At 54.1% G+C, this 26,459-nt stretch overlaps 6 protein-coding genes across 6 annotated transcripts; 4 read left to right on the top strand and 2 right to left on the bottom strand.

Moving 5' to 3' along the window:
* Positions 1–5,657: 5,657 nt before the first annotated feature.
* BBK36DRAFT_1157875 (glycosyltransferase family 2 protein) lies at positions 5,658–7,445 on the top strand (the record flags this gene model as incomplete). Its single annotated transcript, XM_024894047.1, has 4 exons — positions 5,658–5,746; positions 5,817–6,671; positions 6,753–7,047; positions 7,128–7,445. The coding sequence occupies 4 exons, from the start codon at positions 5,658–5,660 to the stop codon at positions 7,443–7,445; spliced, it is 1,557 nt and encodes a 518-aa protein (XP_024751523.1).
* Positions 7,446–9,365: 1,920 nt separating this feature from the next.
* On the top strand, positions 9,366–10,560 carry BBK36DRAFT_1139703 (hypothetical protein; the record flags this gene model as incomplete). Its single annotated transcript, XM_024893330.1, has 4 exons — positions 9,366–9,399; positions 9,471–9,802; positions 10,065–10,232; positions 10,426–10,560. 4 exons carry the CDS (start codon positions 9,366–9,368, stop codon positions 10,558–10,560), a joined length of 669 nt encoding a protein of 222 aa, XP_024751522.1.
* Positions 10,561–10,581: 21 nt separating this feature from the next.
* BBK36DRAFT_1157874 (hypothetical protein) lies at positions 10,582–11,172 on the bottom strand (the record flags this gene model as incomplete). Its single annotated transcript, XM_024894046.1, has 2 exons — positions 10,582–10,666; positions 10,940–11,172. The coding sequence occupies 2 exons, from the start codon at positions 11,170–11,172 to the stop codon at positions 10,582–10,584; spliced, it is 318 nt and encodes a 105-aa protein (XP_024751521.1).
* Positions 11,173–18,193: 7,021 nt separating this feature from the next.
* On the bottom strand, positions 18,194–18,925 carry BBK36DRAFT_1114410 (hypothetical protein; the record flags this gene model as incomplete). The annotated part of the gene is made up of 1 exon (XM_024890027.1): positions 18,194–18,925. One exon carries the CDS (start codon positions 18,923–18,925, stop codon positions 18,194–18,196), a length of 732 nt encoding a protein of 243 aa, XP_024751520.1.
* Positions 18,926–20,223: 1,298 nt separating this feature from the next.
* Positions 20,224–21,802, top strand: BBK36DRAFT_1157872 (GPI-anchored wall transfer protein 1; the record flags this gene model as incomplete). Its single annotated transcript, XM_024894045.1, has 2 exons — positions 20,224–20,319; positions 20,417–21,802. The coding sequence occupies 2 exons, from the start codon at positions 20,224–20,226 to the stop codon at positions 21,800–21,802; spliced, it is 1,482 nt and encodes a 493-aa protein (XP_024751519.1).
* Positions 21,803–23,932: 2,130 nt separating this feature from the next.
* On the top strand, positions 23,933–24,499 carry BBK36DRAFT_1139700 (hypothetical protein; the record flags this gene model as incomplete). Its single annotated transcript, XM_024893329.1, has 2 exons — positions 23,933–24,355; positions 24,428–24,499. 2 exons carry the CDS (start codon positions 23,933–23,935, stop codon positions 24,497–24,499), a joined length of 495 nt encoding a protein of 164 aa, XP_024751518.1.
* Positions 24,500–26,459: the final 1,960 nt, after the last annotated feature.

Here is a 26,459-nt window from a genome sequence, read left to right as displayed (position 1 = left end):
CTGAGCTTACTCGTGGCAATACTATGGCACTCCCTGAACACGTACGAGGTGCGAGGAGCACTGCTACAGCTGTGTTGTATGTACGCCTCCTCCACCGGCCGGTTCGGCGGTCTTGTATCCTTGTTGCAAGAGGATTCCTCTGGACACCAGTTCATGGTCCGACGCGTCTAACTTCCGAATTATTAGCAGTGTCAGTACCTTAGAATCCGTAGCTGTATGCTCTGACCATTCTCTTTGGCAGATGCATACAGCAGCATGCACCAGGCCACAAGGAGCGTATGTGTGTCGGCCAATTCCGGCCTTCGTGTCCAGAGGACATACCTGGTTAGATGTTATTGATACACTGTTGCTCATGACTTACAAGTCAAGTAGTATAGCATCCTGGTAGGACGTTCGTAGTACAAAATACTACCACCACTGCTCGATAAGTGGACTAACAGCCTTTGAGCCAAAGGTTAGACAACGGGCCCAAGAATGGAGAGAGAGAGGCAAAACTGGCCAGGGCCAGGCCACGCGACGCCAGGCAGGGGAAAGGTCCGACAGGCGTCGGAACAATGCCAGTGACTCGATAGACGAGCAGGACCCTGAGATTTCGCTGATTCCAAGTGCTTGCGCTCGCTGGGAGCAGGCAGAGTACTCCTCCATCACCTCGATCGGTATCTCGTAGGTACTAAGCAAGTATCATCGGCTCGTCTGACTGAGTGATGCGTTCATTGTGTCGTCTTAATTTCGTACAAGATGCTACACCAGATACCGATGAAGTACTCGTCGCACACGGCACGCCGCAGAGCGGCATGTACCTCCCCGGGTCCTCGCGAGGAAATATTCATTCTTTGGCGAATGGTATCTGCCAGGCCCCCATGTTTCCCTACCTTATGCCACCCATGAAAGTACACGGACGTCTTTGACAGAGTCGCTTCAAAAGTGACCGGGGATTTACATACCTTCTTCTCTCTCTCCCACACACACACACACACACACACACACACACAATATTCGACCTGCAATATGCCATGGGTCCTGGAAAGCCTCGGTGCTTTCTGACCCGCACCGCTTCAATTCTCGTACGAGGGCACAAGCATGAAGGGTTCGTATAGATTCATACCGGTCCATGGGAATGGACGAGGCACCAGGTAAGGGGATCTTGACCTGACTGATGCGACTTTGTCGCTTGTCCAAGCACGAGGGACTGGCTAGAGACGATGTTGCAATCGTAGAAATCGCTGTATGGACTCAAACTCCCCGGCTACTTTTGCCATCCAAATCTCTTTGCCAGCACAACACAATGCGTGTAGAACGACATGGAATGCATCAATATCTGTCTTTTGCCAGATTTGCAACAAGTATATGCTGTTGGTTGTGCTCATGGCGGCTCTTTGAGCCCGGAATGGCAGCACGTACAGAAAGCAATCATGCAGGGCGTCCCACAGAGCGCGGGGATGTGGTCGCTCCTCTGCACGTTCTCGCCTTTGTTAGAGTTAGTGCATGTAGTTGTCAGGTGAACTGTCGCACCACATGCCTCACCTCGACTCCCGCACTCGCACATATACGGCTGTTGTGCAACGGTATGTGTACTTCGTTCAAGGCGCTGAGGCCGGGCCGTTGGCTGCCATGATCTGCCGCCGTCGTCCGTGGCGCGGATTGCCCGTCACCCGAGTCCAAAATAGACATGCCTAGCCTGAACAATCATCCTGGGCTGTCGGCTGCTTCTGCTTGACTGGGCTATTGGCCGTTACCATGTACGCGACAGTTTGGCATGCATGCCCACGACGGTACTCATACTGCTGCTGCAACGACGTGTTTCGCACACGCCTGTGATACGTAGACGCAAGCCAAAAGGCGTCGAGGCAACCAATGGCCAAGCCATGTATGCAGTTCCAACGAGATGAATGACCAGAATCGCATCGGATCGAATTGGCCGCTTCTCTCATGGCGACAAGGCCCAGATTCAACGAAGCAGATGCGAACAAGCGCGATAACGCCCACAGCACGTAGTTCGTACATGTACCTGCATCTTTAAAGCTGACTGCCAGACAGACACGGCCGCTGTGGTTGGACCAGGGCAAGAGGCGAGAGTTCCGGTCTGCTTCTTTCATGTCTTGCAATCTTGCTTCTAGACTGGTGCGTGAGACGTCGGGATAGCTATGCAAGGCATCCCAAGCTCAACAGACGGCACAAGCACGTTAAGAACAAGGATTCCAGGCAGATACGCAAGCCCCATTGAGCACCTTGTTGCTCTTGCTGCATCCAGAGTAGTACAGACTCGCAAGGGAGAAACCGGCGTCCTACCCACCAGCCACCGTCTTCGACGTAGTCACAACTTGCAGTATATGTAAGGTAGGACAAAGTACTCATCTGTGAGACGTCGGTAAAGGACAAGAGGCAGCCTGGCCGAGTGAATACCTGGTAGACGGAGCTCAAGGTAGTACATGCAATCAACTGTCAGATGCATTGCTCAAAGTTAGCGGATCGTGTTGACAGGGCCTCTTTGCAGCCTCAGGGGACCACGAGGTTAGAACGAGTACCTTGGCAAAAGAAGCACCTTGTTTAGCCAACTTGCAAACAAAGCCCCAGCTTGTTGACATCGTGGATCTCAGCACCAGCTCGGCCTGACCTTGTTGAGAAGTGCGATGCCTCGCCGATATGTACAGGCACTCCTTACAACTGTAGCTCTCGCTTGCTCATTCAGGACTTATCATCCCACGCGGACGCGGATGCGCATACGGTAGCGACCTACTTGGTATGTTGAGGCTGTATGTATGCCGTCGCGGCTGTTTGGCTTGATGATAACAATGTCGTAGCGCAGAGTGCAGACCAGGGCAACGCAACGCAACGCAACGCAACACCACACAAGGGCAGAAGCAGCAGCAGCAGCAGACAACAACACATAACGCAGTGCAGCGCAGCATCCTGGGAGCGTACGCGCACAGCAACCCACCATTCACCCGGTGGACTCGCAGCCAAAATCTTGTGCGAGTTCTTCTGCCCTGCTTGCCTGCTTGCCGTTCCCAATGGCTTTGGCGAGTGCCCAAGAGCCATACGAAGCTTGACGCCGAACCCTGCCTGGTCAGTCTATCCGCTATGCGCTCCCATTCTCCAATCTCCAGTTAATATCGACAATCGCTGCTGTTTGCTGTCCTGGTCCTCGCCTCCCGCATTCACTAGCTCATCGCCCCACGGGCGATGATTTGACTGCTCGCAAACGCTCGCTTGGCCGAAGGACCCTGGCGCAGTCCATCGATGGTTCTCGAGCGCGTTGGACGAATGGACATGGCGCCTGTGAGTGGTCAGTCGAGTGCTGAAGGCGAAAACCCCCCCAAGAGAGCAGACTCTGTCACAGAACACTCTGCATTCAATATCCACCTGAGAGTCACAAGCTGACTCCAACAAAGGCCTGAGGTGGACAATGTCTCGGATACCAAAAAAAGCTCACGCCACCAATGGCAAAGGTGCTCTGCTCTGTACTTCCAGACGTCGAGAGTGCCTTGCCTCTTAGACGCTGTCTTCCGTACCACTCCGTCTCCACGATGCATTTCTGGAACCGATGCCACTGCTGCGCTTCGTGCTTGTACTCCATACATGCGCCGGGCATGCTTGCCTCGCCATTCTTTATTGGCGAGATGGGGAGTCGGACGTTGCGAGTACAGAGAACCGCGAGGCCACGGAATCGACGTGCCTCAACATCTGCACAATACGGATCATCATCACTAGAGCGCCGTCTGGGTCCTCTTTTAGCGCTTCGTGCGGGCGAGCCATGCAAATAGACGGCAAGCGCAACTTTGGCGGCTCATACTGGTTGTGGATTTGGTATGTGGCCGTCAAGTACATCGCATCTGCACCTTACTCCGTACTCGGGTGATATTCGTTCCCCCGTAGTGCCTGCCAGTTGTTGTCCGGGAAGGCATCGACAGCCATGGCAAGTGCGAGCAACCAGCGAAGCTCGCACCTCACTTCTCGCTCAAATTGCAATTGTTCATTGTGCAACGTACCTGCTGCGAGTATCAGATGTACATCATCACTTCAAGTCCAGGACCAGTAAAAGGCCCGGCATGGTGGAGTGCAAAGGCACAAGTGCAAGCACAAGCTGCTCGTTGCATTCTCTGAAGTCGAGAAGGTACGAATGGAAATGAGCTTCAACTTCAACCTGCCCGGCGCTAGCCCCAAAGCAGCGCGGTACAAGACGCGACATGCTGGGTATTCCCCCCAATAGCGCCACGCCCCCTGCCGCTCCCCTCCTTCTGCAGCACCGCGCACCCCTTCGAGCAGGTACCTCGTACCGTCTACCCCCCTCCCGACATGTACCTTGCCTTGTCCGCACAGGTGGCCCCTTCCCACCTCTCCGCTACGAGAATTAGCCCTCCACTCTGCTACTTCTTTGGCGCCAGCCAGATTCGCTGGGCAAATGCTACCATACCCTGCGTGGCTCGGTTTTCTATCTCGACCAACTGCTAAGTAGGTCGACAAGTCGAATTAACCATGGATGCATGCCAATAATACCTGGCCTTACCTCAATCGCACATCTGCACGGCCTTGTACACACTGGTATTTCCTCGAGTAGCACCACTTGTACATTCATCCATGGCATGCATCTGGCTCGTTAACCTAACAGACCCTCACTGTCTCCATGCTCATGCATGGCATAGGCCTTAGGTAGTACCAGGTCTATCGGAAGCACGCTTCATGGCGCCGGCTACCTAGTACTAGTCGACGCTGGTATCGTAAGGTTAACCTACCGGAGAATCGTATGGGCTTTTGGTATATAACTCCCGTCGACTCGATCAACCGTGGCTGCCATACTCCTCTTTTCTCCTTCACGACCTCTTCCTCCTCCTCTCCTCTCCTCTTCAAGCTAATATCTCTTCCCCGCCTTCCCCGTTCTCCTCCAGAGGCAATCAAGGTGGCTCACGTCCTGCAATGACAGAGTCTGCCTCCTAGAGCCTCTTCAGCTTCTCTTTCCCATTCGTTATACTGGAGCTTTCTTCCCATTTTTTTTTCTCGTTTTCTGGTTTTACGGCACTTCTTTGCTCCTCTGTTTCTTGAGGTGTTCTAGGCCCTCTTCGACTTGGAACCTCGAACCTCGACCCATCAGGCCTCCTTCCTCGTCTCCTCCGAGCTTCGCTTTGCAGAGACGGCAGTCGGACACATCTCCAGGCTCCTTTGCATCGTTCCTTCTTCTTTCGCAGCGTGTTGGCGGTCTGGACAGTCTAGACTCCAGCAATTGGCTTCTCGTGAGCCTGATCTTTGGAAAGACGACCCCATTTGGGTTAGAACACTCGCTTGTCACAGAAATTCGCCTCACGCGCGGTGGGAGCGGGCAGAACTCGAGAATCCGGGGATCGGCTACAAGTAGAGGCCCTTGCTTCTCTGCATCTCCCCTCTTGTCAATCCCTCATCCTTTCGATCCTCTTGCGTGCGAAGAGACGGCGTCATCTCCATTGGCCTGCGTCGTCTGAGCACCAGCCAGTCCTCGTCCTCCGCGCAGTCTCTACGCCTTTCCCAGCAGCAGCGGTCTTCTTCGGCCTCTTGGAACCACACAGACACCGAGATCCCCATGAGAACTTGACGAGGCCCTGGCATACGCGACAAGAGAAATCCTATCCCAGCAGCCTTGGCCCCACATCATGGATTGGTTTCTTAGTGAGCTGCCGGCCAAGCTGATGCCCCTGGTCACCTTCAAATTGCATCTGGTCCAGTCCGATGTCTGGCATTCACCAATCTTCTGGACATGCGTTTTCTGGATTCTATGGTCAGTTCGGCTGCGGATCCTAGCCCTCGTCTTTAATTGAGCCTCTCCTGCTAACAGTTTCCCTTCTTAGGCTGCACCGCTACGTCCGGCTGCTGGTGCACTGCGTCAGCCATTGGACCTACAAATCGAAGCCGATTCCCAATAAGCCAACCTTTACCAACGAGGACGTGACGGTCATCATTCCTACAATTCATAATGCGTTTGAGGAACTGCGCCCGTCGCTCCAGAGCATCCTGGCCTGCAAACCCGCTGAGCTGATCCTCGTCACGACCTATGACAAGCGCAAGGCACTCGACAAGCTGGCCAAGACGCTCAACTACCCCAAGGTCCGGGTCATGCACTCGCCCATTGCCAACAAGCGCCTCCAGGTCTGCGAGGCCCTGCCCACGGTTGAGACTCCCATCACCATCATGGCTGACGACGACGTGACCTGGCCGTCCACGCTGATGCCCTGGATCCTGGCCCCCTTCGAGGACCCCAGGATGGGCGGCGTCGGCACCTGCCAGCGAGTCAAGCGCGTGTGGACTGGTCCGTGGTCCGTCCGCATCTGGAACTGGCTCGGAGCCGCGTACATTGAGCGCCGCAACTTTGAGATCTCGGCCACGCACAACATCGACGGCGGCACCTCGTGCATGTCTGGCCGCACTGGAGCGTACCGATCCGAAATCCTCAAGAGCCATACCTTCCTCGAGGGCTTCAAGACGGAGAAGTGGAGAAAGTGGATCCTGAATGCTGACGACGACAACTTTGTCACGCGATGGTTGGTGAGCCACCAGTGGAAGACCTGGATCCAGTACGAGCGCGAGTGCGAGATTGAGACGACTCTGGAGAACGGCCCCAAGTTCCTCTATCAGTGCTCCCGCTGGGCGCGCAGCAACTGGCGAAGCAACTGGACCAGCCTGGTCCAGGAGCGGCACGTGTGGAGGTGAGTTGCGCCTTGGAACCCTTGTCGCCGTGGCGTCTAAAATAGCGCGAGTGTACTAACGAAAGATGACCTGCAACACAGACAACAGCCCTGGTGCACCTACGCCCTCCACTTCGCTACCTTCACCTCCCTTGCCTTCGTCGTCGACCCGCTTTTGCTTGCCTCGTGCTGGTGGGCGACGAGCGAGTGGGATACCCGCTACCGACTCTGCGCCTTTTGGGCCCAATTCATCTTCATGTTCGCCTTCACCAAGTTCGTCAAGCTCATGGGACTTTTGTTGCGAAACCCCAGCGACATCGTCTTTGTTCCCGTCTCCATTGTCTTTGGATACTTTCACGGGCTCATCAAGCTCTATGCCCTCTTTACTCTTAACATGGTTCGTTCCTCCCCGATGCTCTTGATGATCCCCCAAGCAGCGACAGCAAAGAGGCAAAATCGCTGACGAGTAGTCTCCAGACGTCATGGGGCAGTCGAGCCGATGGTGATGCAAATGATGCGGAGCGGCTCGCGCCGGCGCCAACACCACACAAGGTATTGACGATCCCTCCTGGTCCTAGCTCGCTCATCCGCTACAACAACGTCCGTCAGAAGGGACGACAGACGCAGACGCGGACCGAGCAGGACTCGGTGTGGGAGAAGCGTGGCTGCGCCGCCTACGACTCGAGCGCTGCTCACAATCCGAACAGGATCGCCTCCGAGAAGCATGAGGATCCTGAGATGCAGAATCACCACGACCAGCCACAGTCGATGCGGTTCAGCAACGCCTCGGACTAATGAGATCATGACCATCCCCTTATGTTATGCTTTCTTCTTCAATTGTTTGGGCGCCTTCTCTTTCCTTCTCTCCATGATTGAAACGAGAGCCCATCCCCTGGTGTGTCCAGCCGGGATTTGATTTCACACGAGCTACGAGAAATGACATGTTTCATGGGATCTGGGGTTTGGTTCTTTTTATCATGAGTATCAGGCATGGTAAAATAAGGTATGCCTTGTTCATTTTCTTTCTTTTATGGGTTCAGGGCGGGGTGGAAATCACAAATTGCGTTATGGCGAGATATTACAGCGGATAATGGGCCTGCTGAAAAGGAAACACATGGGACGGAACTTGGGACGGACGGGACGGAATGGCGGAACGGATGGAAACTGGGTTGATTTTCTTAGGGCTGCGTGGTGGTGTGGCAGGGACCGCGAGTCCCCTTGCTCACCGAAGCAAGCCAGGGACTCATGGCTGTTAACAAGAGGTGGCGTTATGTCGTTGACCCCATCAGGCGTTGATTGCTTTAGATCGCCCTTTTTTTCACACTTTTTCTTTTTTCCATTTCTTTCAATGGAACGGATTTGGGGGAACGGATGGTTTTCACACAAAATGAAAAAGATGCGAGTCGCTCGGATTATCATATCACACAGAATGGCATTAACGCGACGCATTTCGTCGTTGGGCAATCTCCTACAGACTACCTGCTAGGTAATACAATTGTTGATCTTTTGAACATGATTGCACGTGGATGGATGTGCGCAACGCGTGGCGAAGAACGACGGGAAGTTTCCGTTTTCCCTTCTTAAACGGTCCGTGTCTCATGGATCTTTCCCCCAGCTTCGGATTTGTTTTGACACATGGGCTTCACGTCGTCTTTTCCGCATGGCGATTTTTTAGGTTTTCGCAGATGTCTCAAATCTCTTTGCGGTAATTGGTCCGGTGTCAGCGAAGGCTGTGCTGGCTGCAGACGGTGTACTACTATTGGTCGCCACCAATGATTGCCTACCATGGTAGATGACAAAGGGCAGCATGACAGAATACCTAAGCATTGGCAATAAGATGTCGGAAACCGACCAATTGATGGGCGTGGATTTGGATATTGATCGTCCAAAGGAGGCGATACACGTCTTTTGGACCTGTTTATCTGCACGTCCGGTCCGCATTATGTAATTGAAGAAGGCAGGGCGAGGTGAGATGGACGAGGTGCGGAGCTGCTGCACGTAAGGTATACGAGCTGAGCCACTGGGCCAGCCTCGCGGGGCATACGCAAAATGGATGAAACAGACAGCAGTTGAGACATGATAATTGATCAATAAAAAGGAAAGGACAGCAACAAGAAGGTGAGACCAGGGTGAATGAGAATTGATAGAAAGGAAGAGTTAAACCGCGAAGGGTGAGAAAAGACAGCTAGCCACTTCAAACGTCCAGTCGAAGACACGAAAGCTCTGCCTTTTTCCAGCTCAAACGTACGACGTGCAGTTGCAGGGCGACGCAGATCAAATGAGGTGCTACTACGTATGCGATTGTGGCTGCAGTGGTGAGTTGCACGACATATATGACGGGGATGCAAAAGAAGGGGAAATCGGGGACCCCCAATGGCAGCTCATAGTGGAATCACAGGGCGGCGGATCTGATAGGGCAGGCTGCCGAGCAGACATGAGTGCGAGTGGTAGCCACAAGGGGCATGGAGGGAGGGGAGGCATGTCAGGCAAGGCAAGGCAATGTAATTCTTGCATGTGCGGAGATCTCGATGGTATGCATGGGGGAAATACACGACAGCAGCCGAGGAAGAATCCGCTTGGCTGGAGACGGAGGAAGAGGGCGCCAGGGCTGTGCGTCCTGGGGTCATGGGAAGCAAGAGGGGGAGGGGCGCCGAGCGGGCGAGAACAGAGAAGGAGATGAGATGAGATGATGCACAGCAAGTGAGGCAAGGTGACATGGCATCGCTGTGTGGCGCGGCGCTGGTGTCCGGTGAGCTCGTGATGGACCAGGCCGGGCATCATGTAGGATGAGGAAAGAGGAAACCCCTACTCCGCTATCAGAGCACAAAGCAGGTCAAGCCACTCCGAGCGAGAGCTCACATCGGCTACGCGAGGCTATAGCGTCGATGAGGAACGACTACTCCGTTCCTAGCGGAGGTGCTAGCACCAAGCGAAGCCGATTTCGAGCGCTGGACGGGGCCTCGAATGGAGGTGATGTGCAAAGGGCCTGCTGGGCTAAAATCGCTCTTGATCGGCGGTCCCCGTCAACAAGGGCTGGAATAGCCCGGCGTCGGTCGTCGGAGCTGGAGCTGGAGCTGGAGGCTGGAGGCTGGAGCCGGGACCACGAATCAGGACGCTGGCCGGGGACCGCAGCCCAGCTTCGCGGGGGATTGGTAAGAGGGCCGAGAGCGCCAGACGTTGCGCGACAGCTGGCGAGCGTCCGTTTGTCGTATTTGATTCTTCTCCCTTCTCCCTGCTCGCCGTCTCCCGTTCTTCTGCCATTGAGTCGCCAGGTCGTTGACACTGGAGATGATGGTGGGGAAGCAGAGGGGAGAGGATAACAGTACAAGAGAATACTTGCACAAGCCAAAGCGGGAGGGGCGTGCCGCCAAAGGGTGAGGCTTGTGGGGTGCGGCCAGGCTGATCAACTGCCAGTTGTACATGCAAGTCACTGGCCCCAAGTGGGCTGCTCTTCTGCAAATTGCCCATTTAACCTCTTCCAACAACCGGCCGGGCGAGGACGTGTACCTTGCATTGCATGGTCCTGGGCCCTGGACGGGCTGCCATTGGCCTCGGCCGCCGAGGGCACTGCGGTGGTTTGATGTATGTAATAGGGGAGAGGCGACGCTGCGTGTGCTGGACCGCATCGCCGCGAGCTGGGGCCGAGACAGCACAGCACAGCGGACAAGACGTGGATATCATGCGATGCGATGCGATGCGATGCGCGATGCGATGCGATGCGATGGATGCGATGCGACCACCCTCCTTGTGCTAGTCCTGCTAGTCCTGGCTCCAGGATGGAGCAGGCGTGCGAGTAGCATCGTCCAGTTGCTGCCACACGCCAAACCGCTTTCCGTCAACCATGCAGATGCAGACGCAGGTCCAAGCTAACGCGGTGGAGAAGACGAGCGGCCTGTTTGCCAATTGCTGAGCCCCATGGCCGTATTCTGCATTACCCAATGAGCACCGTCGATTCACTCTCGTCAGAAATCGCAACCAGCAGCCTCGTCGTGCACTCGAGTTGCGACGAGATGCTCCTGGTGGATGCTTAGTGACAGCTGATGCATCGGTATCAAGCATGAGGACGCGTTATCAGGCGCAGAGCCGTATATGCATCCGCATCCTTCTCGATTCTATACCTCTCTCGAGGTGGCTTCAACATAAGGCAAACGGTCATCCAAAGCGAGCATCTCTCTCACCGGGATTGGTGATTCAAGCCAGAGCGTGGAGATGCACAGGTCACCTTGCATGAACGTTCTCAGCAGTAGGAAGCGCCAGCCCGGCCATCTAGAAGCCTTGGCCGAACATACACGTTGAGGCAGAGCCAGTACATGGCCCAAATAGGAATCAATACAGCAAGCACCCCTCCCTCCCCGAGCGGCCTCGTGGCGGCTAGCCACATGAACTTTTGGTCACTGGACTTGAAAGTGAAGGGGTTCAGACGTGAGCTGACGCCGCGGTGCTGAGCCGGGTCGAACAAACTTGAGGCTGTCCCGGTACTGGTGTGAGGTCGTGTAGAGAGCTTGGAGGACATGGAGGGCATGAGGGCATGATGTGATGCCTGGATGACCCGTCTGCCGGCCAAGGGTCCCCGAATGGGGCTGATCTGAGGCCTATTTCGTGCCGAACGCAAGACCCATTGATGTGCCCGCTGGGGCCGAGTTGGCGCGCGTTGCTGATGATCATGATATGACGAGTACCGGCCGATATACGCACTACCTCAGCCTGCCACCGTAATATGTATGTAGAGTACATGCCCCAAGTACGGAGCGAACATGGCGTAATGTACATAGGGCAGAGGATGGAGACGACGGACCTGAGACACGACGAGGATAAGGCGGCTCCGCACCCCATACTGGCTTGTGCGCTGCTGGCGGCCGCTCATGTTGCGCCATCATCTCGGAGCTGAACCGCCTTGTGCTTGTGATGAGGGGATTCTCTGGGTCCTGAGTCCTAGGAAATCTTACATTAGCGACCATTTTCTTCCATCGGCGGCAGATCATCAGGGATCATCCATGTTTAACGGCGCGCCAAGTACTGTACTTGATTGTCAGGTAGGTTTTTCCCTGTTTTTCTTCCTCTTGTTTCTCATCTGCACGTCTTCGTCTGTCTTTGGCGGCTAAGTCATGTCGACCCCGAGTCAATCCGCGAAGGACGAGCGTCATCTGGCCAGTTGCAACACGTCCGATGAGGCTGCAAGTCTACACGATTAGCCGATTAGCACTCCCCTCTCGGAGATCCACAAGGCCGGGCAGTCGCGGGACACTGCGGCTACCTACTACTGTAGTACTACTATGAAGTAAGGCAGAGTAGTAGTAAGAGGATGCCGTTGGCAAATAGTGGCAAGGGCGGCGACAATTCGGAGCAATTGGGGCACAGAGTTGCATTCGAGCCGCAATGCTCCAAGTAGGTCCCGAATCAACTCTGCAAGGTGTCCATCTCGTGTCATAAACTCCCGGAGTAATGTAATCGAGCGAAGCAAGCACGAAAGCGCCGTGCTCGTTGGTGTCGTCCCCAGTTGCAGCCGCCGTGGCTGCTTCGCTTGATGCTGAGGCCCGGCAAGGGTGCGCAGAGATTGGCCACCTGGATATGCAGGGCCCAGCCCTTTCGGCCATCCACAGCGAGGCCATCTCAGCGGCAACAGACGTGGATATGCAGCTCAATGACTGGGTTCCAACCGGGAAGTGCTTGTACCATTACCTCGTACGATGGATGTGCCAAGTACCAAATAATGGACATGACTCCGGCTTTTGCACTCCTTGCTTGCGCCACCGGGGTTGGGGTTGTTCGTCTCGTGGCACGACCAGAGGCAATACTAGTCAAATCCATTATTCATCAAGTTGAAGCGGAATCCAGTCATTTCCGTTGGTTTGATCGTAAAGTATACTATCAGGCACGGATTTGCTTTTTGCGGGCGGGCGGGAGGCTGAGCGGGCGGATCCCGTTAAGCGAGAGAGGCAATAAAAAGCAATAATAGCCCGGGCAGGAAGGAAATCTCCAGCGCAATTCCTACAGCAGTCAATACGTACAAAAGATTGAAGGAAAGTACTAAAGACGCAAAGGGAAAGGAAGGAAATGACAAGCCCCATCCATATCCCGTGCGGAGAGGCAAGCGCGAGTTGCTAGCTCGTTGTGGCTGGCCTCTTTCTGCGGTTAGCGGCGCTCTTTTCACCATTTCGAGCCCGGGCATGCCTGCTTGTTTCGTTTCTTGTCGAGTGTGTGGGAAACAGCAATGGATGAATAGCGAAGCGATAAGCAGGCGAGACCCACGATGAACGCAGTTCTTTCGGGGACACGGTTTGGGTGATTCTAGTAGAGGGAAATGGTGATTCATGTCTACGGATAAGGTAATTTCTTCCATCGTCAGGTCCTATATCATGCTTGCGCAGTAGGTCCTTCTACTAATGTGAGGAGGAAGGAGGAGGTTGCTGGTCTGTCACACACACGCACGAATGACGGGCTTGACATGTGGTGCAGCGTCACAGTGGCAATGAATGAAAATCGCCGTGGATATTGATTACCAGGGTTTCCATATTAGGATCCAGTTTCTGTCTCTGCGATAAGGCCAGTAAGTAGTAGACAGGTATTTCTCCATTGCCATTGGACCTGAAGCTGTATTATTCCGTGTTAATATGAAGCCCACCTATTGATACTGCTTGCTTTCCAGACGCATGCTCTCGTCCATCAATGGCGTATACAATACTGCCGACGAGTAGTCGGCAGAATCCAGCAGTTCTGCGGAGGTCTCGGCGACGGCTGACCCCGTTTCCCGCCGTCGTCCCTCTTTTCCCCCACGAAAGCCCGGAGATTGCTTCGCTCTAACAATGGGACAGACGCCTTCTCCCGATGGGCTTGTTCTTCGCTTGGAGTCTCGACTCTCGACAAAGGAGGGGTGGAAGAGGCAGGGAGTCCAACAGAAACCGAGAGAAAGACAAGGTGGAAACGTCGAGGCCTTGGATGAATGAATGGGCGTTGGCTACGTGTACCAACCGTGCCTGTGCTTGTGCTTGTGCTTGTTTGCGCCTTGCGCTTTTGGTCCCCCGTCCTCGCACTCTATGCCGCGACGAGAGGCAAGGCGCAGAAAGTATCGCCGGAGTGGCTGCCCATGGCCTGTAGCAGTCAGGTAGGCTGGAATGTGGGCTGCAGACGATGCGTGCTGTAGTTGACAGGTCAAAATATCTGCACGGCTTCTGGTTGTCGCCTAGCTTGCTGTGGTGGCTTGCCTTCTACTCGAGACATGAGTCGTCCGAAGAGGCCCAGAGCGCCCACGATTGCGCATAAGCGGTCTTTTCCCCCCCTTCGCGGGAGTTGTCATTCGTCTGGAGGATACCCGCCGACTTACCCTGCAGCATGTCCATCCAACCACGAGTTTCCGTTTATTTTCAAGGGTTTTCCTTTTCACAATTTCTTCAAGTGCTGATTTGCTATCCTCCCTTTCTCTGATGCCCCGTTATTACTCTTTCCTGCCATGGCGTTGTTGTCTCTTGTCTCATGCACCAGAATGGGCCTCATGGCTCGAAGTTGAAAATTATGTCTGTCCCTCTTCTGACACCGTTCGTATACTGTCCGTTATGGCGAGAAACTTTGGACCGTCAGAGAAACGGTGCCCGACGAGCCGGTCCGTCCGGGAAGTTAATTGGGCTTGACAGAAAGCCATTTCCAACGTCCAATGACTCGCACTTGTCAGAAAGACCCTGTTTTTGGGGCGGGTTCTGGGGAAGAATGGGTAAACAAGGGTTCAGTTGTTGAAGAAATCGACAATCCTTTGCTAGAACCAACAACAATCTGCATCAAACACCACCACAACCACAACCACAACCGCAACAATCGGCATGCCCGCAGCGCATGTTGCAACGCCTTCCTACTTGGTGCTCACTTGACTACATCTGTAGTCGTGCTTTCGGAGTGCTACACGCAATTCTACTCCGAAATCTCACATGGACAAGGAGCAATTGGAAAATCACCAACGTACAGTCGGCCGCATATACGCCCCCCTTCCCAGCGTTGTACATATGTCCACATATGTAGGTATGATTCGGACGAGGAACCTCCGGACGAACTCCTGGACCGAACAACGGACCCCCTCCCCCTCTCCGAATTGTTTTCGCCATTTCCCTTGTTTGCGATAGCGGCATTTGGCGGCTCTCTCTCCGGAGACGTTGCAGGCGTCGAGCGGGTTTATCTCCGTAGTCGGCTCAACCACTGGGGCCACGATCCAGTCTGCAAACGCGGGGGAAAATCGTGGGCTTGCATCTGCCTGGGATATACGGAGTAAGGTATCTGCTTACTACATGTCGTGCTATTACTAGTTCGTAACACGTTGGTCTCTTTGCGCCCTGCCTTTCCGTAACAAGAAGCTTGTGCAGATGGTAGAACTCATGGGCTCATGGGCTGAGACGTTGTGGCCAGAGAGTATCGAGACCGGCGACGGCAGAAGAGGCGCGGCATGTTGACATTTGCCGGCTACGGACGGACAATCTTTGCCTTATTGGCTGCTTGACATGTTTGTAGATTAGTTGATGGGCAGAGGAGATGATGCGCAAGATAGAGTGCCCCTGTAAGCTTTTTACTTGGCTTCAATTGGCGCCACATCTATAGTACCTCGCAGATGAACTACCTACCTACCTGCATAGCATCACCAGTCCGGGTGCTGGAGCAAACAAGATATTACAAGAACTCGCTTCGGCTATACAATGTATGCATCCCACCCACCCCAGTGACTCCCCATCCAAGTCGGTTCTCGATCGAGATTTGATGTGCTTTGCGTCCATCCCATCCGTTTCGGTGTCACAAAGCTGCAAATCTGCAGCCGCACCACATCTCCCTTCTTTTCGCAATTCGGCCAGCCAGTGACGTGTGCCTGGTGACAGTTGCCTTGCTTTGTTTTTCCGCACCTCCATGGATGATGTCCTGGGCCGTGGTTCCGTCAGATATGAGGTATCCCGTCGTGAACGACTGAAAGGGCCCCAGCCTACAGCAGCGAGCATGGCGTGCAGTTAGGACAACACATAAGCAGATTGAGTAGTAGTAGATGAGTACGAGTAGGCATCTACCTAAAATAGTGAGGTAGGATTATTAGCAATCGAAGCGAGCAAGCGAGCGAGGCAATCCAGATTTAGCAGCTGAGAATAGCATGGGCAAAAAGAGAACCAGAATTACGGAGTACTAAGGGAAAACTCCACTCCCCTCCTCCCCTCTCCTCTCTTCCCCTCCCCCCCAGAGAGTGATTAGTGACGAGATGCACGGCAGAGACGAAAACAGGTCGGGGCTTATCGCCTTTCAGGTGAGGCGTTCGCTTGTGCTGGTGGGTGATGGATCGTGGCATCACGATGTGAAGGAGAGGGGGAGGGAGTGTGCGTTTTTTGGCTGGGACGATTTTGTGCATATCCAGCGGAGCTGCCTTAGCCTTGAAGTCGGTGGTGGGGGAGACGACGATAGTAGGTGTAGTACTTTACAACTATTGTATAAGTATTACTACTATACCAAGGCGAGGAAATACTCCATACTACAAAGGGGAGAAGATGAAAAGATGGAGTGTGGAGGGGGGGCGTGGAAAGGCAGGCAAAGGCCCTGCAGTCGATGATGCCGAAAAGTTGGAATCCGGCATCAAGCATGCATACTGCATGTATGTGGTGGCAGCGGCTTTTCTAGACAAAACATCAGGTTTTTCCAGTTACACTACACTACACACGCACGCACGAAATCTGCCAAACTGCTTCTTGCTGCACCTGCACCTGCATTTGCATTTGACAGTGGGCATTCCCAGACTATCTGCCTGTTCTTGGATTGAGCGAGCTTACGTGTCATGGACGGCCTCCTCTTTTCTTGTGATGATTTTGTGTGGTCTTCGTTGGCACTACTCCCAGGTAAGCTACATGTACATTGACACTAACCTTGAAGTTGGACATATTGACTCATGTTGTCGACGAGTGTTGAGCCGGTCGAGACTTGGCCCCGAGGCAAATTGTAGAGAGGGGATGGACTGGATAGTGTTCTCGTTTGATTTCGGCTCCGCGAATGCCCGATTCGCGCCCTTATGATCTAAAAGAGTGTTGACAGATGACGGCCTGCTAAGCATAAAGCGAAGGTGTGCAGGTAAGTGTAAGGTGTGCATTGTGTATGTCGTCAGCCCTGTCACCGAGGTAAACGAGACGGCTCAGCTCATGACATCCCCCTGCGTCTGCCTTCCACACCCGAGGCCGAGCAACGGGCGATCCGGCTGTCGATGGGATCATCCGCCATCTCTGGGGCCATCCATCCGTATTGCCGTCATGCTGGAGGGCGACGCTACGCTACGCAACGGCCGCAATCGTTAGCCGCCCCAGGCGGTTATGTAAGAGCTACTACGGAGGGGGAGGGCATTTTGCCACCTGGATCTTCCGGACTGCTCGTACCTACATGGGATGACGTGCTGTCATACGTACAGGCAAGTTGTACAAGACGGAGGGATCTCAGCTGAGAGTGGGCTGCCTCGTATTGGCTCGGCGTGATGAGGGTTAGGCAGCCTTGCGGGATAGAGGCTCCGATTGGGGGGCTGAGAGGACGTGTTATGTATCTGGATGCCAGGGATGGAGAGGTGCAGAGTTGTTGATTCCATCTCTTTCTTTGACAGGTGATGTACGTGTTGTGTGTATGATGTGCCACTGAATGGGATAACCGGAATGGTCATATGCTGCGGCGTGTTGGGTCGTATACATGTACTTGGTGTGGTATGATCAGCGTTGGTGGCGGTGCTATGTGAATAGTCATACTCTGAATAAGGAGAACAAGGAGACGCGCGGTGATTTGAAATGGAGAGATTCCCACGAGTTGCTCGTAATGTAACGGCTGCTGGAATTTTGTGTAAGTGTGCCGTAAAGGCTCAAGAGGGATACGTACGATGATGGGGGAGGAACAAACAATGCGCAATGAGAGATGATCATGCTTGCGTTCTTTGACGATAGCCTTGATGTACCCCAAAGCAAGAAGTTCTCGGATTGAGGGGGGGTTTATGATTCAAGCAGATGTAAGAGCATAATATGGCTTCATCCTACAATGAGATATCGTGGCGAACACAGTGGTTTTGGAGCTGTATATCTAGATACTTTTGTAAAGACGGGCAGGGCAGACTTGATGTAAACGGACGGACAAGAAGAAACGTTCTGGCTAGGCTTTTATAAGAGAGGAATAAAAAAGAGAAAAAGGAAGAGGAGAGAAGAGAAGAGAAGAGAAGAGAAGAGGAGAGGAGAGGAGAGGAGAGGAGAAAGTAAGAAAACCGCTATCCTCGTCGGATCGGCGGCCAGTATGGCGCGCAAGCGAAATAACTCCTAGTCCCGTAGCCGCGTGGGATCTTCTTGCCAGGCTTTCCACCAAGGTATATGACATTCGCTTTCGTCTCGTCTGAGAGGAAGCCCAGGCTCCCAGAGTAGACGTAGGCTACCGTCTCGGGCCACGCCTCGGGATGAGGCAGCGCCAGATCGATCATGTCTCCTCGTTTGACTCGATCCGACATGATGATGGCCGCCAGCGCTGGCAAGGCTGTTCGTGCGTATTCGAGATCTGTAGCATCTTCTGTTAACTCCCTTTCACTGACAAGAAGCAGTATCAGAGCGAGGGAGGAGAATGTACTCACTTATTGGCACGCCCACCATCAATTGGATACCCTGGGCCGAGACGGATGGATTGGGCTCAACCGACTCTGCCGTCTTCCTCTCATCTGCTACAGATGTTTTGACAAGGGGAGGAGGTGTTGCTGCCGGCCAAGATGCCCGCCGAAAGCCACTGGCCAACTGCACTTTGGACAGCCATTTCTCCCGATCAAAGAGGCGTGGCAGAGACTTAGGCAGAGGCTCGGGTATCGTTTCCCTCAAGGCATCCAAATCAAACTCGCGCTTCAAGCCAAAAGGCGGATTCGACCGTGAATGGACAATTGCTCGGAGAGAAAGGCGCTTCGGGACCGTCGACGTGGGAGATGACAACGAGGAGAATGGCACGTCCGACTCCTCAGACGTCGATGAGGTAGGGCTGCGAGCCCCTGCGAGTGGCAGCGCCCTGACGAAGACGTGTGCGTCGTCGAGGCGGCCAAACCTTTCGAGTCCTCGTTTCCAGAGCTCGAGTTGCAAGCCTTGCATCTCTTCATGCTGCCTCTTCCGATGCCAAGCCGCCACTTCGGCTTCGGAAAGCCCCAGGGGAGGAGGTGTGGATGGCGGAGAGACGAGAGTACCGTCACTCCCGAGCACCGGAGGACGAGGAAGCCTGACTTCGATGCTTGTATGTACGCATCCCCTGACGCGCCGGAAGGGGTCTGAACTACGCATGAACTCCGGCTCCGGCCACTGACTTCGGGGGCCTCCCGTCGAGTATCTCCGTGCGATCTGCCTGGCGCGGGCCCGTCGTTCTGCGGCTGAGAGCGTTGTGATTTTCGGTGTTGGGGCATTTCTCGTCGGACTGCGGAGCCTCTGGCGTTTTCGTGAGACGTCTGTTTGGATGGGCTCGGGGCGACGAACACCCTGGCGGCTCGCTGAGAAGGACATGGTGAAAGGCGAGGTAGTTTGGAGTCGGAGAGGCGACGAGGGCGAATCCGTCTGGTGGTGTTCGGAGAGGTATCTTCCGAGCAAATGTGTGTCAACTTGGAGTGCATGGAAACCCGACTTCTACGACACGAGGGAAACGAGAAAATATATCACAATGGCTTTACACCCCCTTTTTCTGTGTGGCGTCCATGATATCACGACGGTTGATCGCGCCGCGTGGTGAACCAACGACATGTACAATAGCCTCGCTGCCATTCAGGCCCAAGCATGAACCTTGTAATGGTTGTTATTGTTTCTTTTTTTTTTTTTTTTCCCTTTTTTTTTTTTTTTTTTTTCTCTCCTCCCCGCATATCAAAGGCCAAACGGCCGTGACGTGGCGGCCGAGCTTTGAGTCATGGTCGGACAAGAAACCAGTTGGTGATGCTCATGATTACCTTAGTATGTATGGCTGGTGTGACAAAGGGCGCCGCACGGTCTCGTCCCGCCAACACGCAGCACAAAGGGAGGCAAAATAAGAAGAGAAAAATTCACGCCAGATTCTGCAGCATGAAAGAGATTCAAGGTACGTATTTGTTGTTTTCTTGCTTCTTTTTCACTTTCTGGTGTTTCCCTGAAACCATGTGTTGGGCGTTGATGGATGAAATTTCAACTTGCAATATTCAAGGAAGCAAATGCATACAAACCAGCCACTTCGAGATATCTCAGCCTCTGCGCCGCGCACGTGACGGCCCATTATGGGTGAGAACTGTCCACGATGCGGCAGATGATTGGCTCAGCTCACCCCCCCAAAGGAAAGCCGCGGCCATTTCTCATCGCCATTATTGATCTCTCTGAAATGAACAGCGCATCGTTTTACGCGAGGCTGTCAAAGAAATAGAATACCAAGCTGGCAGATTGGAAGCGCTGGGGCGTTGTTCTAGACCTGTCGCCTTTCTTCCTTTTATTCTTCTTGTGACTTTTCCTTTTTTCCTGAATTTCCGAGCTGCCCGCCATTCAGCAGCTAAGGTACCATGCGATAGGCCGCTATTTCCAGGACCCGAGAGCGATAAACACCAGGATAGAAGTCATCTCTAATGTCTAATATGGCGGCGAGCTACAAGCAGCGCAAGGAGGACTTTGTGTCTAATCTGTCGGGCGGCTCCGTCACGGAAATCGGCTACGTGACAGCTGTCGCGCCCGTGAGTCCAAGGCCACCTCCGTCGTTTCAGCCTCTCTGCATCTGCCCGGTTAACTGTGATTGTTATTGTGCTTCGATTGCTAACTCGGTGAGGGTAGGCGGCCGTGCTGCTGTGGTCTGTTCTCCAGGCCCGGCAGTCCTTCTTCAAGCCGTACTCGGTGCTTGGATTTGTCGTCGACTTCTCACTCAACGTCGGCACTTTCCTGCTGGCCGTTACTCTGTACTCAGACACGCCGGTGCTGTTGAACCTGCTTTTGTTGGCGCCGGCTCTCCTGATATGGCTCCTCCCGCCATCCACGACGGGATCAAGGAAGAAACCGAGGCTTCCGCCAAATGCCCAGTCCAAGGCTGGCGCAGAGTCTCTCCAACCGCTGAGCATCAAGCCCTTTCTCACGACGTATCGCGGGTACATGATGGTCACCACCTGCGTCGCGATTCTGGCCGTCGACTTTCGACTCTTCCCCCGGCGCTTTGCCAAGGTAGAGACCTGGGGCACGTCCCTCATGGACATGGGCGTTGGCTCTTTTGTCTTCTCCGCCGGCATAGTGGCTGCTCGCCCGGTGCTCAAAGAAAGGGCCCTGGGTCGTCGAACGCCCCTAGCCACCCGATTATTGCAATCGTTCCGCCATTCCTTCCCGCTTCTCGTCCTCGGCTTCGTTCGTCTTCTCAGCGTCAAAGGGCTCGAATACGCCGAGCACGTCTCCGAGTACGGCGTCCACTGGAACTTTTTCTTCACTCTCGGCCTTCTGCCCCCGTTCGTGGCCATCTTCCAGTCCATCTTCGACGTCATCCCGTCGCACGCCGCGCTGGCCCTGCTCCTTGTGGGGACATACCAAGCGCTGCTCGAATATACGAATCTCAAGGCGTTCGCTCTCACCGCCCCACGTGTTGACATCATTTCCATGAACCGCGAGGGCATCTTCAGCTTTATAGGATATCTCGCCATCTTCCTGGCCGGGCAGGACCTCGGCAAGTTCATCATTCCACGCAGCATCACGTCAAGCCGCGACTCCACGGCCGGCATGCAGAGGAACACGCTGCTCATGACGATAGCCGTCTGGGCCGGCATCTGGACCGTGCTGTACATCTTTGCCACGAGCTACGACTATGGGCTCGGCCTGACCGTCTCGCGCCGCTTGGCCAATCTGCCCTACGTCCTCTGGGTCGCGGCCTTTAACTGCTGGCAGATTCTGGCCTTTTGTGTGATCGACACGGTCTTCTTCCCCGCATTTTACAACGCCGCGGACGCGCGGTCCGAGAAGGAGGCCTATGACGTGGCCACGAGCTATGTGTTGAAGGCGTATAACCGCAACGGTTTGGCCGTGTTTCTCATCGCCAACTTGCTGACTGGCTTGGTCAACATGACGATTCCGACGCTGGACGCGACGCCGGTCATGGCCATGGGGATCCTTTTGGCTTACACGGCGACCGTGACGGGCGTTGCGGTGCTGCTTGATATCTACGACATTTCGATCAAGCTGTGAACCCAGGACTGGAGTCGCTTTGTCAAAAATCTCTTTCCACAGATGAGAGGCGGTTGCCAGAGCACCATTTCAAGCTCTGTGTAGTAAGCAACATCTGAAGATTAGATCCTCGGGCAGATATCGGACATCTACTGGTGTGCGTGGCCCAGAGGCTGAATGCAACGCCTTTGCTGTCATTGTACTTCGTACCGAGCAAGATGTCCGCCCTAGGGCTCCCACCCTGGTACGGAGTACATCCAAGGAAATCCAGGACACAAAGAGGGACGAACTCCCTTGGACGGAAGGTCAGGAGCATTGTTCGTGTTGTCTGCATCGGCGCTAAGCCAATCAAAAGGTGTCGACTGCCCCTTGACAAAGCGGAAGCAATCTCATCATGCAAGACACGATTTAGAAAACAGCGAGTTTTGGCAAACTTGGCGCGCTAGAGGAAATCTGGAACGGGTATCTAGTACATTTTCTACAGTACAGTAGCATCATCTGAGCAGTCGGGCGATCTGGGCTTTCGTGTGCACAGATGCTAGTAAATCAAGATTTGATATCATGGGGTCGTGCATCTTCCCGGCTGTGGAATCGGGCTCGGTTCAACCGCTCCGAGCTACCCTACTACCATCGGTACTACAACCGAAAATACCTGTACTATATCATGACGAATCAAGTGCATGCCTTACCACTTGGAGATGCTCATGTCCGTAATTCGTTCTGTCATCTCTTCTCTCGACCTCTACGCCGGAATGCGTTGCGAAAAGCAAAAGGTTGAGCCGGCGCAGTTGGCGGGTTAAGATGAAGCTATCTTAACTCGCCCGAGCCAAGTCGCTCATTTCCGGCCTCAATGCGATCGGCAACAGAGAAAAGCCACATATATATGCAGTGGATCTGCGAAGAAGCGGCTAGGATCGATCCTTTTGAACGAACCATAAGGCGTGATTTCTTCAAGCAAAGGCCAGGCAAGCTTGTCAGGCAAAATTCATAAGTGTGTGCATGTGGGCAGCCGTAGGTAGCCTGGCAGGACGCAAGAACAATTGAGTTGCGACAAACCTTGGGAAGCTTTAAAGTTACGGTATACTACAATGACATTGTTGTTTCACGCCGGCTATTATTACGAAAACATTCTGTTGCGAAAAAGCATGTGAGCCAACGGTGGAAATTGGGGGATGTGACACGAGGTTTCACGTTTGAGTGAGCTTGTCTCGGGTCATGGCTCACAAAGGGGAACAGCGGGAGATTTCAACTCTTTGGCTCGTATTGTTATTTTTACGAGGCTCGAAGCAGAAGAAAGGGATCAGAAACCAAAGATAGGGATAGACCAAAGAATAGATATAAAACTCTAAGCATGAAATATAGTACCAGTACTACCTGGAGGATTCCGGGTAAGCTGTAGTGTGAGAGGCATGCCGAGGTGATGTAAACAAAAAGCCAAGAGGGTAAGGTAAGGTAGTATCGCTCATGCAGGTACAGAAAGCATATTCAATGGAAGGATTGGCTTCATTGGACGAGATCAAATGTGCCTCTGAAGCGAGCAACACGACGTGTCGCTATTGGGCAGACGAGATACCTTGTTTGAGACTCTTCCCATTGTTCCCTGCGTCTTCCTTTTCTTCCCTACCTGCCTAGGTAGGTAAGCAACATCATGAGGGACCAATCGGACATTGCAGAAAATGAAAATACGCGAACTGCTGTCAATGGCTTTGACGTAAATCATATGATTTCCCGTGGCGAGATTGGGCAGCAAGTCCTGTCAAACTCCATATGAAGAGGCATGATTCCGGCATGGTTCGTAAAAGCGCGCAGCATCGCAATCTCGCAGCCGGGATCGAGATTAGTGCCGCCTCGTACGGAGGACTAGCCGCCCGCGTTTCCCTTTATTTTCATATGGAAAATTGCCGGGGGGGTTTGGGCATGTGTGTTGTGTGAGTGTGAGTGTGAGTGGTAGTTGTATTAGCCGATTGCAGCAAGGTCGCGGAACGGCTGCGGGCGAGGGAGACGGAGAGGGAGCGCGTGCATGAGCTCGAGGCACATGGTGTTGTTACGCGTAAATTTAGCTGGTGATGGAGGCTACCGGTATGTGACCAGTCGCCAATTGTTTGCCTAGCATCCATCCCTTTCATACATCACGTCCTGCTCCCTATCGCAATGACCTCTCTCTTCGGGTCTTCTGCTCAATGGCGCATTCAAGCGAGCAATGCTCGTCCGGCTTGTTTGTCCCTTGCGGCTAGTATTAGATGGCATGCGGAAACTGAAATCAATGGCCTTGCAAGGAACCCACCTCACGGCTGCGCTACCGGGGGTCCCCCTTGCGCCGAGGCCAAGAAGGTGTTTGCGGCGTCACCGAGGGAAGAAGCTGAGGGCATTGGTCTCCAGGCTGTCCGAGTACGTAGCCAATACGACGAGGGCCGGCATTGGGAAGCCAGGGACGGGAGAGGCGGCCGTGATGAGAGCATGCTGATGCCGATGATGCTGTGGATGATGATGCTGACTGTCAACTGCTTGAACTGCGTCAGAGAGTATCGATATATTGATGCACTGTGGAAGGCTCACGGTGGCTCATGCGGCTTGGTAAGACAGCCGCTGTAGGGAGCGTATATGAATGGAAAATTGTCCGACTTGTTGTTTGCTTTCGATATGCAGGTGCTCATGATGCATCAAATACTCGTACTTGTACTTGACCCATTCCCGTATCCGCACCTGTCCTCGGATTAGCAGGGCGTTTCTCTCTCCTTCACATACTGTTGGAGTAATATAGTAGCAGAGCAAAAACACCCACCCCTTCACCTCTTGCAGAGAGATCAATCAATGCCGGCTCGAGGGCAGCGCAGGGTTTCTGCTTGCTCGGCCGGGTGAGAGCTAATTTGGCCGCCATCGTGACGCTCCGGCGCAGCCAGTCAGTCATGCATGCTGCCTGTAATCGCCCGTACCAGTACTTGCATCAAATGCATGCAGGAACCGACGAGGGCCCCCCCCTGAAATCTGTTGACCTGCCTTAGTAGCGCGTTTCGGCCGGGGTTGCGGTCTTGGATACCTCGAGGCTCGAGTACGTATTGCCGCGACAGCAACGACGGGCGGCGCTTCAATCTGACGAAACAGTTGCGAGTAACAAGGTAAATGAGAGGATGCGTGATGAGACGGGCAGACGAGATGTACGGCAACAAGGTAAGCCAAGGTGAGGAAGTAAACGCCATCCGGTCAAGGTACGGCTACCTCCAGGCACTTTTGGACATGCAAACACCGAAGCGGCTCCACTGAGCGGCGCGGGTCCAGCGGCTGCGGTTCGTGCAAGTTGAGTCGCTCCAGCGCCTCATTTGATCCATTCCCATCTCACAACCTCCAATCTCGTGCTGCGCGATCAATTTCGCGAAAGGGCTGGGCCTTGGCCCGTCCGCCGTGTCGCGGCTTTTCAAGAGGTCCATGTCGGCCGCCCTCTGCTGTGGCCGCGCCCAATCTCCTTTTGCTTGAGGTGCCATTTGATACCTGCAAATACCTTGACCGTGTAATAGTAATACCGAGGTGGTCTCACCTTCAGTTGCTTGTGGCACAACCGCAGATACATAGCTGTAGAACTGGAATTGCTGCGGGCTGGCCTGGCTGCACGTGTTGATATTACTATCATCACGCTCTCTGAAATTGCTCGATTTGATCGAATTGGATCACGGTAATTGATCAATTTGCATGCTTGGTCTCTGGTACCTCAACGTGCTGTCTGTCTGTGAGCGAGGTGACTGGTGCTTGCCTTGCTCGGCAGCTGGCAGTGGCAACAGCGTCAGCTCAGCTCAGCTCAGCGTGCGGTCATCGCTAGAGCTGCCAGCTACAGCACCTGCGACTCGCCCTGCCAAAACTCCAGTCCAGAGCCATTGACACCGAACCCTCACCTGCTCCTCGCCATCTCCAACCTCCAGCCTCCAGCCCCGAACATCCACGGGCTGCGAGCAACGCCGGGTCGGCCATATTCAAGGACCAAGCAGGCGCCCCAATCCGCGCTTCGTCCTGCCCTACTGCTCCAGCTGCTGCTACACCACATCCAGCACGGCTAGGTAGTAGTAGTAGTAATAGCAGCTGCGGTAGCACCAAGTACGACCAGGCCGTACCGAGTACCTGCTCTGCACAACCACATCCTGAACCCTGTCGGCTCCTCCCCCTTGGCCCTGCGCGCGTCCGGACGGCCTGCCCACTTGAGCACTTCAGGGGATCGCTCATCTGCCATCTGCTGAATCCGCTGGGCCACGACGTTCGTCTGTGAAACAACTCGCCAGAAGAAGGAACAAAGAACCCCCAAGCTGTGCTTCGCTGTTCCGTCGAAACGGGCGCTGAGATCGTGCGGAATTGGTTCGTCGGCACACCTCGAGAGACCCGACTTTGTCCTGTCTTGCCTGTGGCCGCCCTTTGTTATTGCTTCTGCTTCGTCTCCAGCTGATCAGCAGCCGCCGTCTCTCTGTCTGGGCTCTTGTCCTGGCCTTGGCCCGTCTTCGCTCCCCCGATCCTCCTCTCTCTCATACATATTAGTCCTACTAATACAACAACAAACACCACGCCAACCAGCCGCTACTCCTGCTGAGGCTCAAGCGTCTGCCGCGTTGCCCTCGCAAGGTTGCGCGCCGCTGGACCTTTTCTTTTTTTGTCTTCTTTCACCGCTGCGAGCGAGTCCCCAAGCCAACGAAAACGGTCC

This window comes from Trichoderma citrinoviride (assembly GCF_003025115.1).
Source record: "Trichoderma citrinoviride strain TUCIM 6016 unplaced genomic scaffold BBK36scaffold_4, whole genome shotgun sequence".
In the NCBI taxonomy this organism is placed as follows: Eukaryota; Fungi; Ascomycota; class Sordariomycetes; order Hypocreales; family Hypocreaceae; genus Trichoderma; species Trichoderma citrinoviride.
This window is presented reverse-complemented; position numbering and strand designations above follow the sequence as displayed.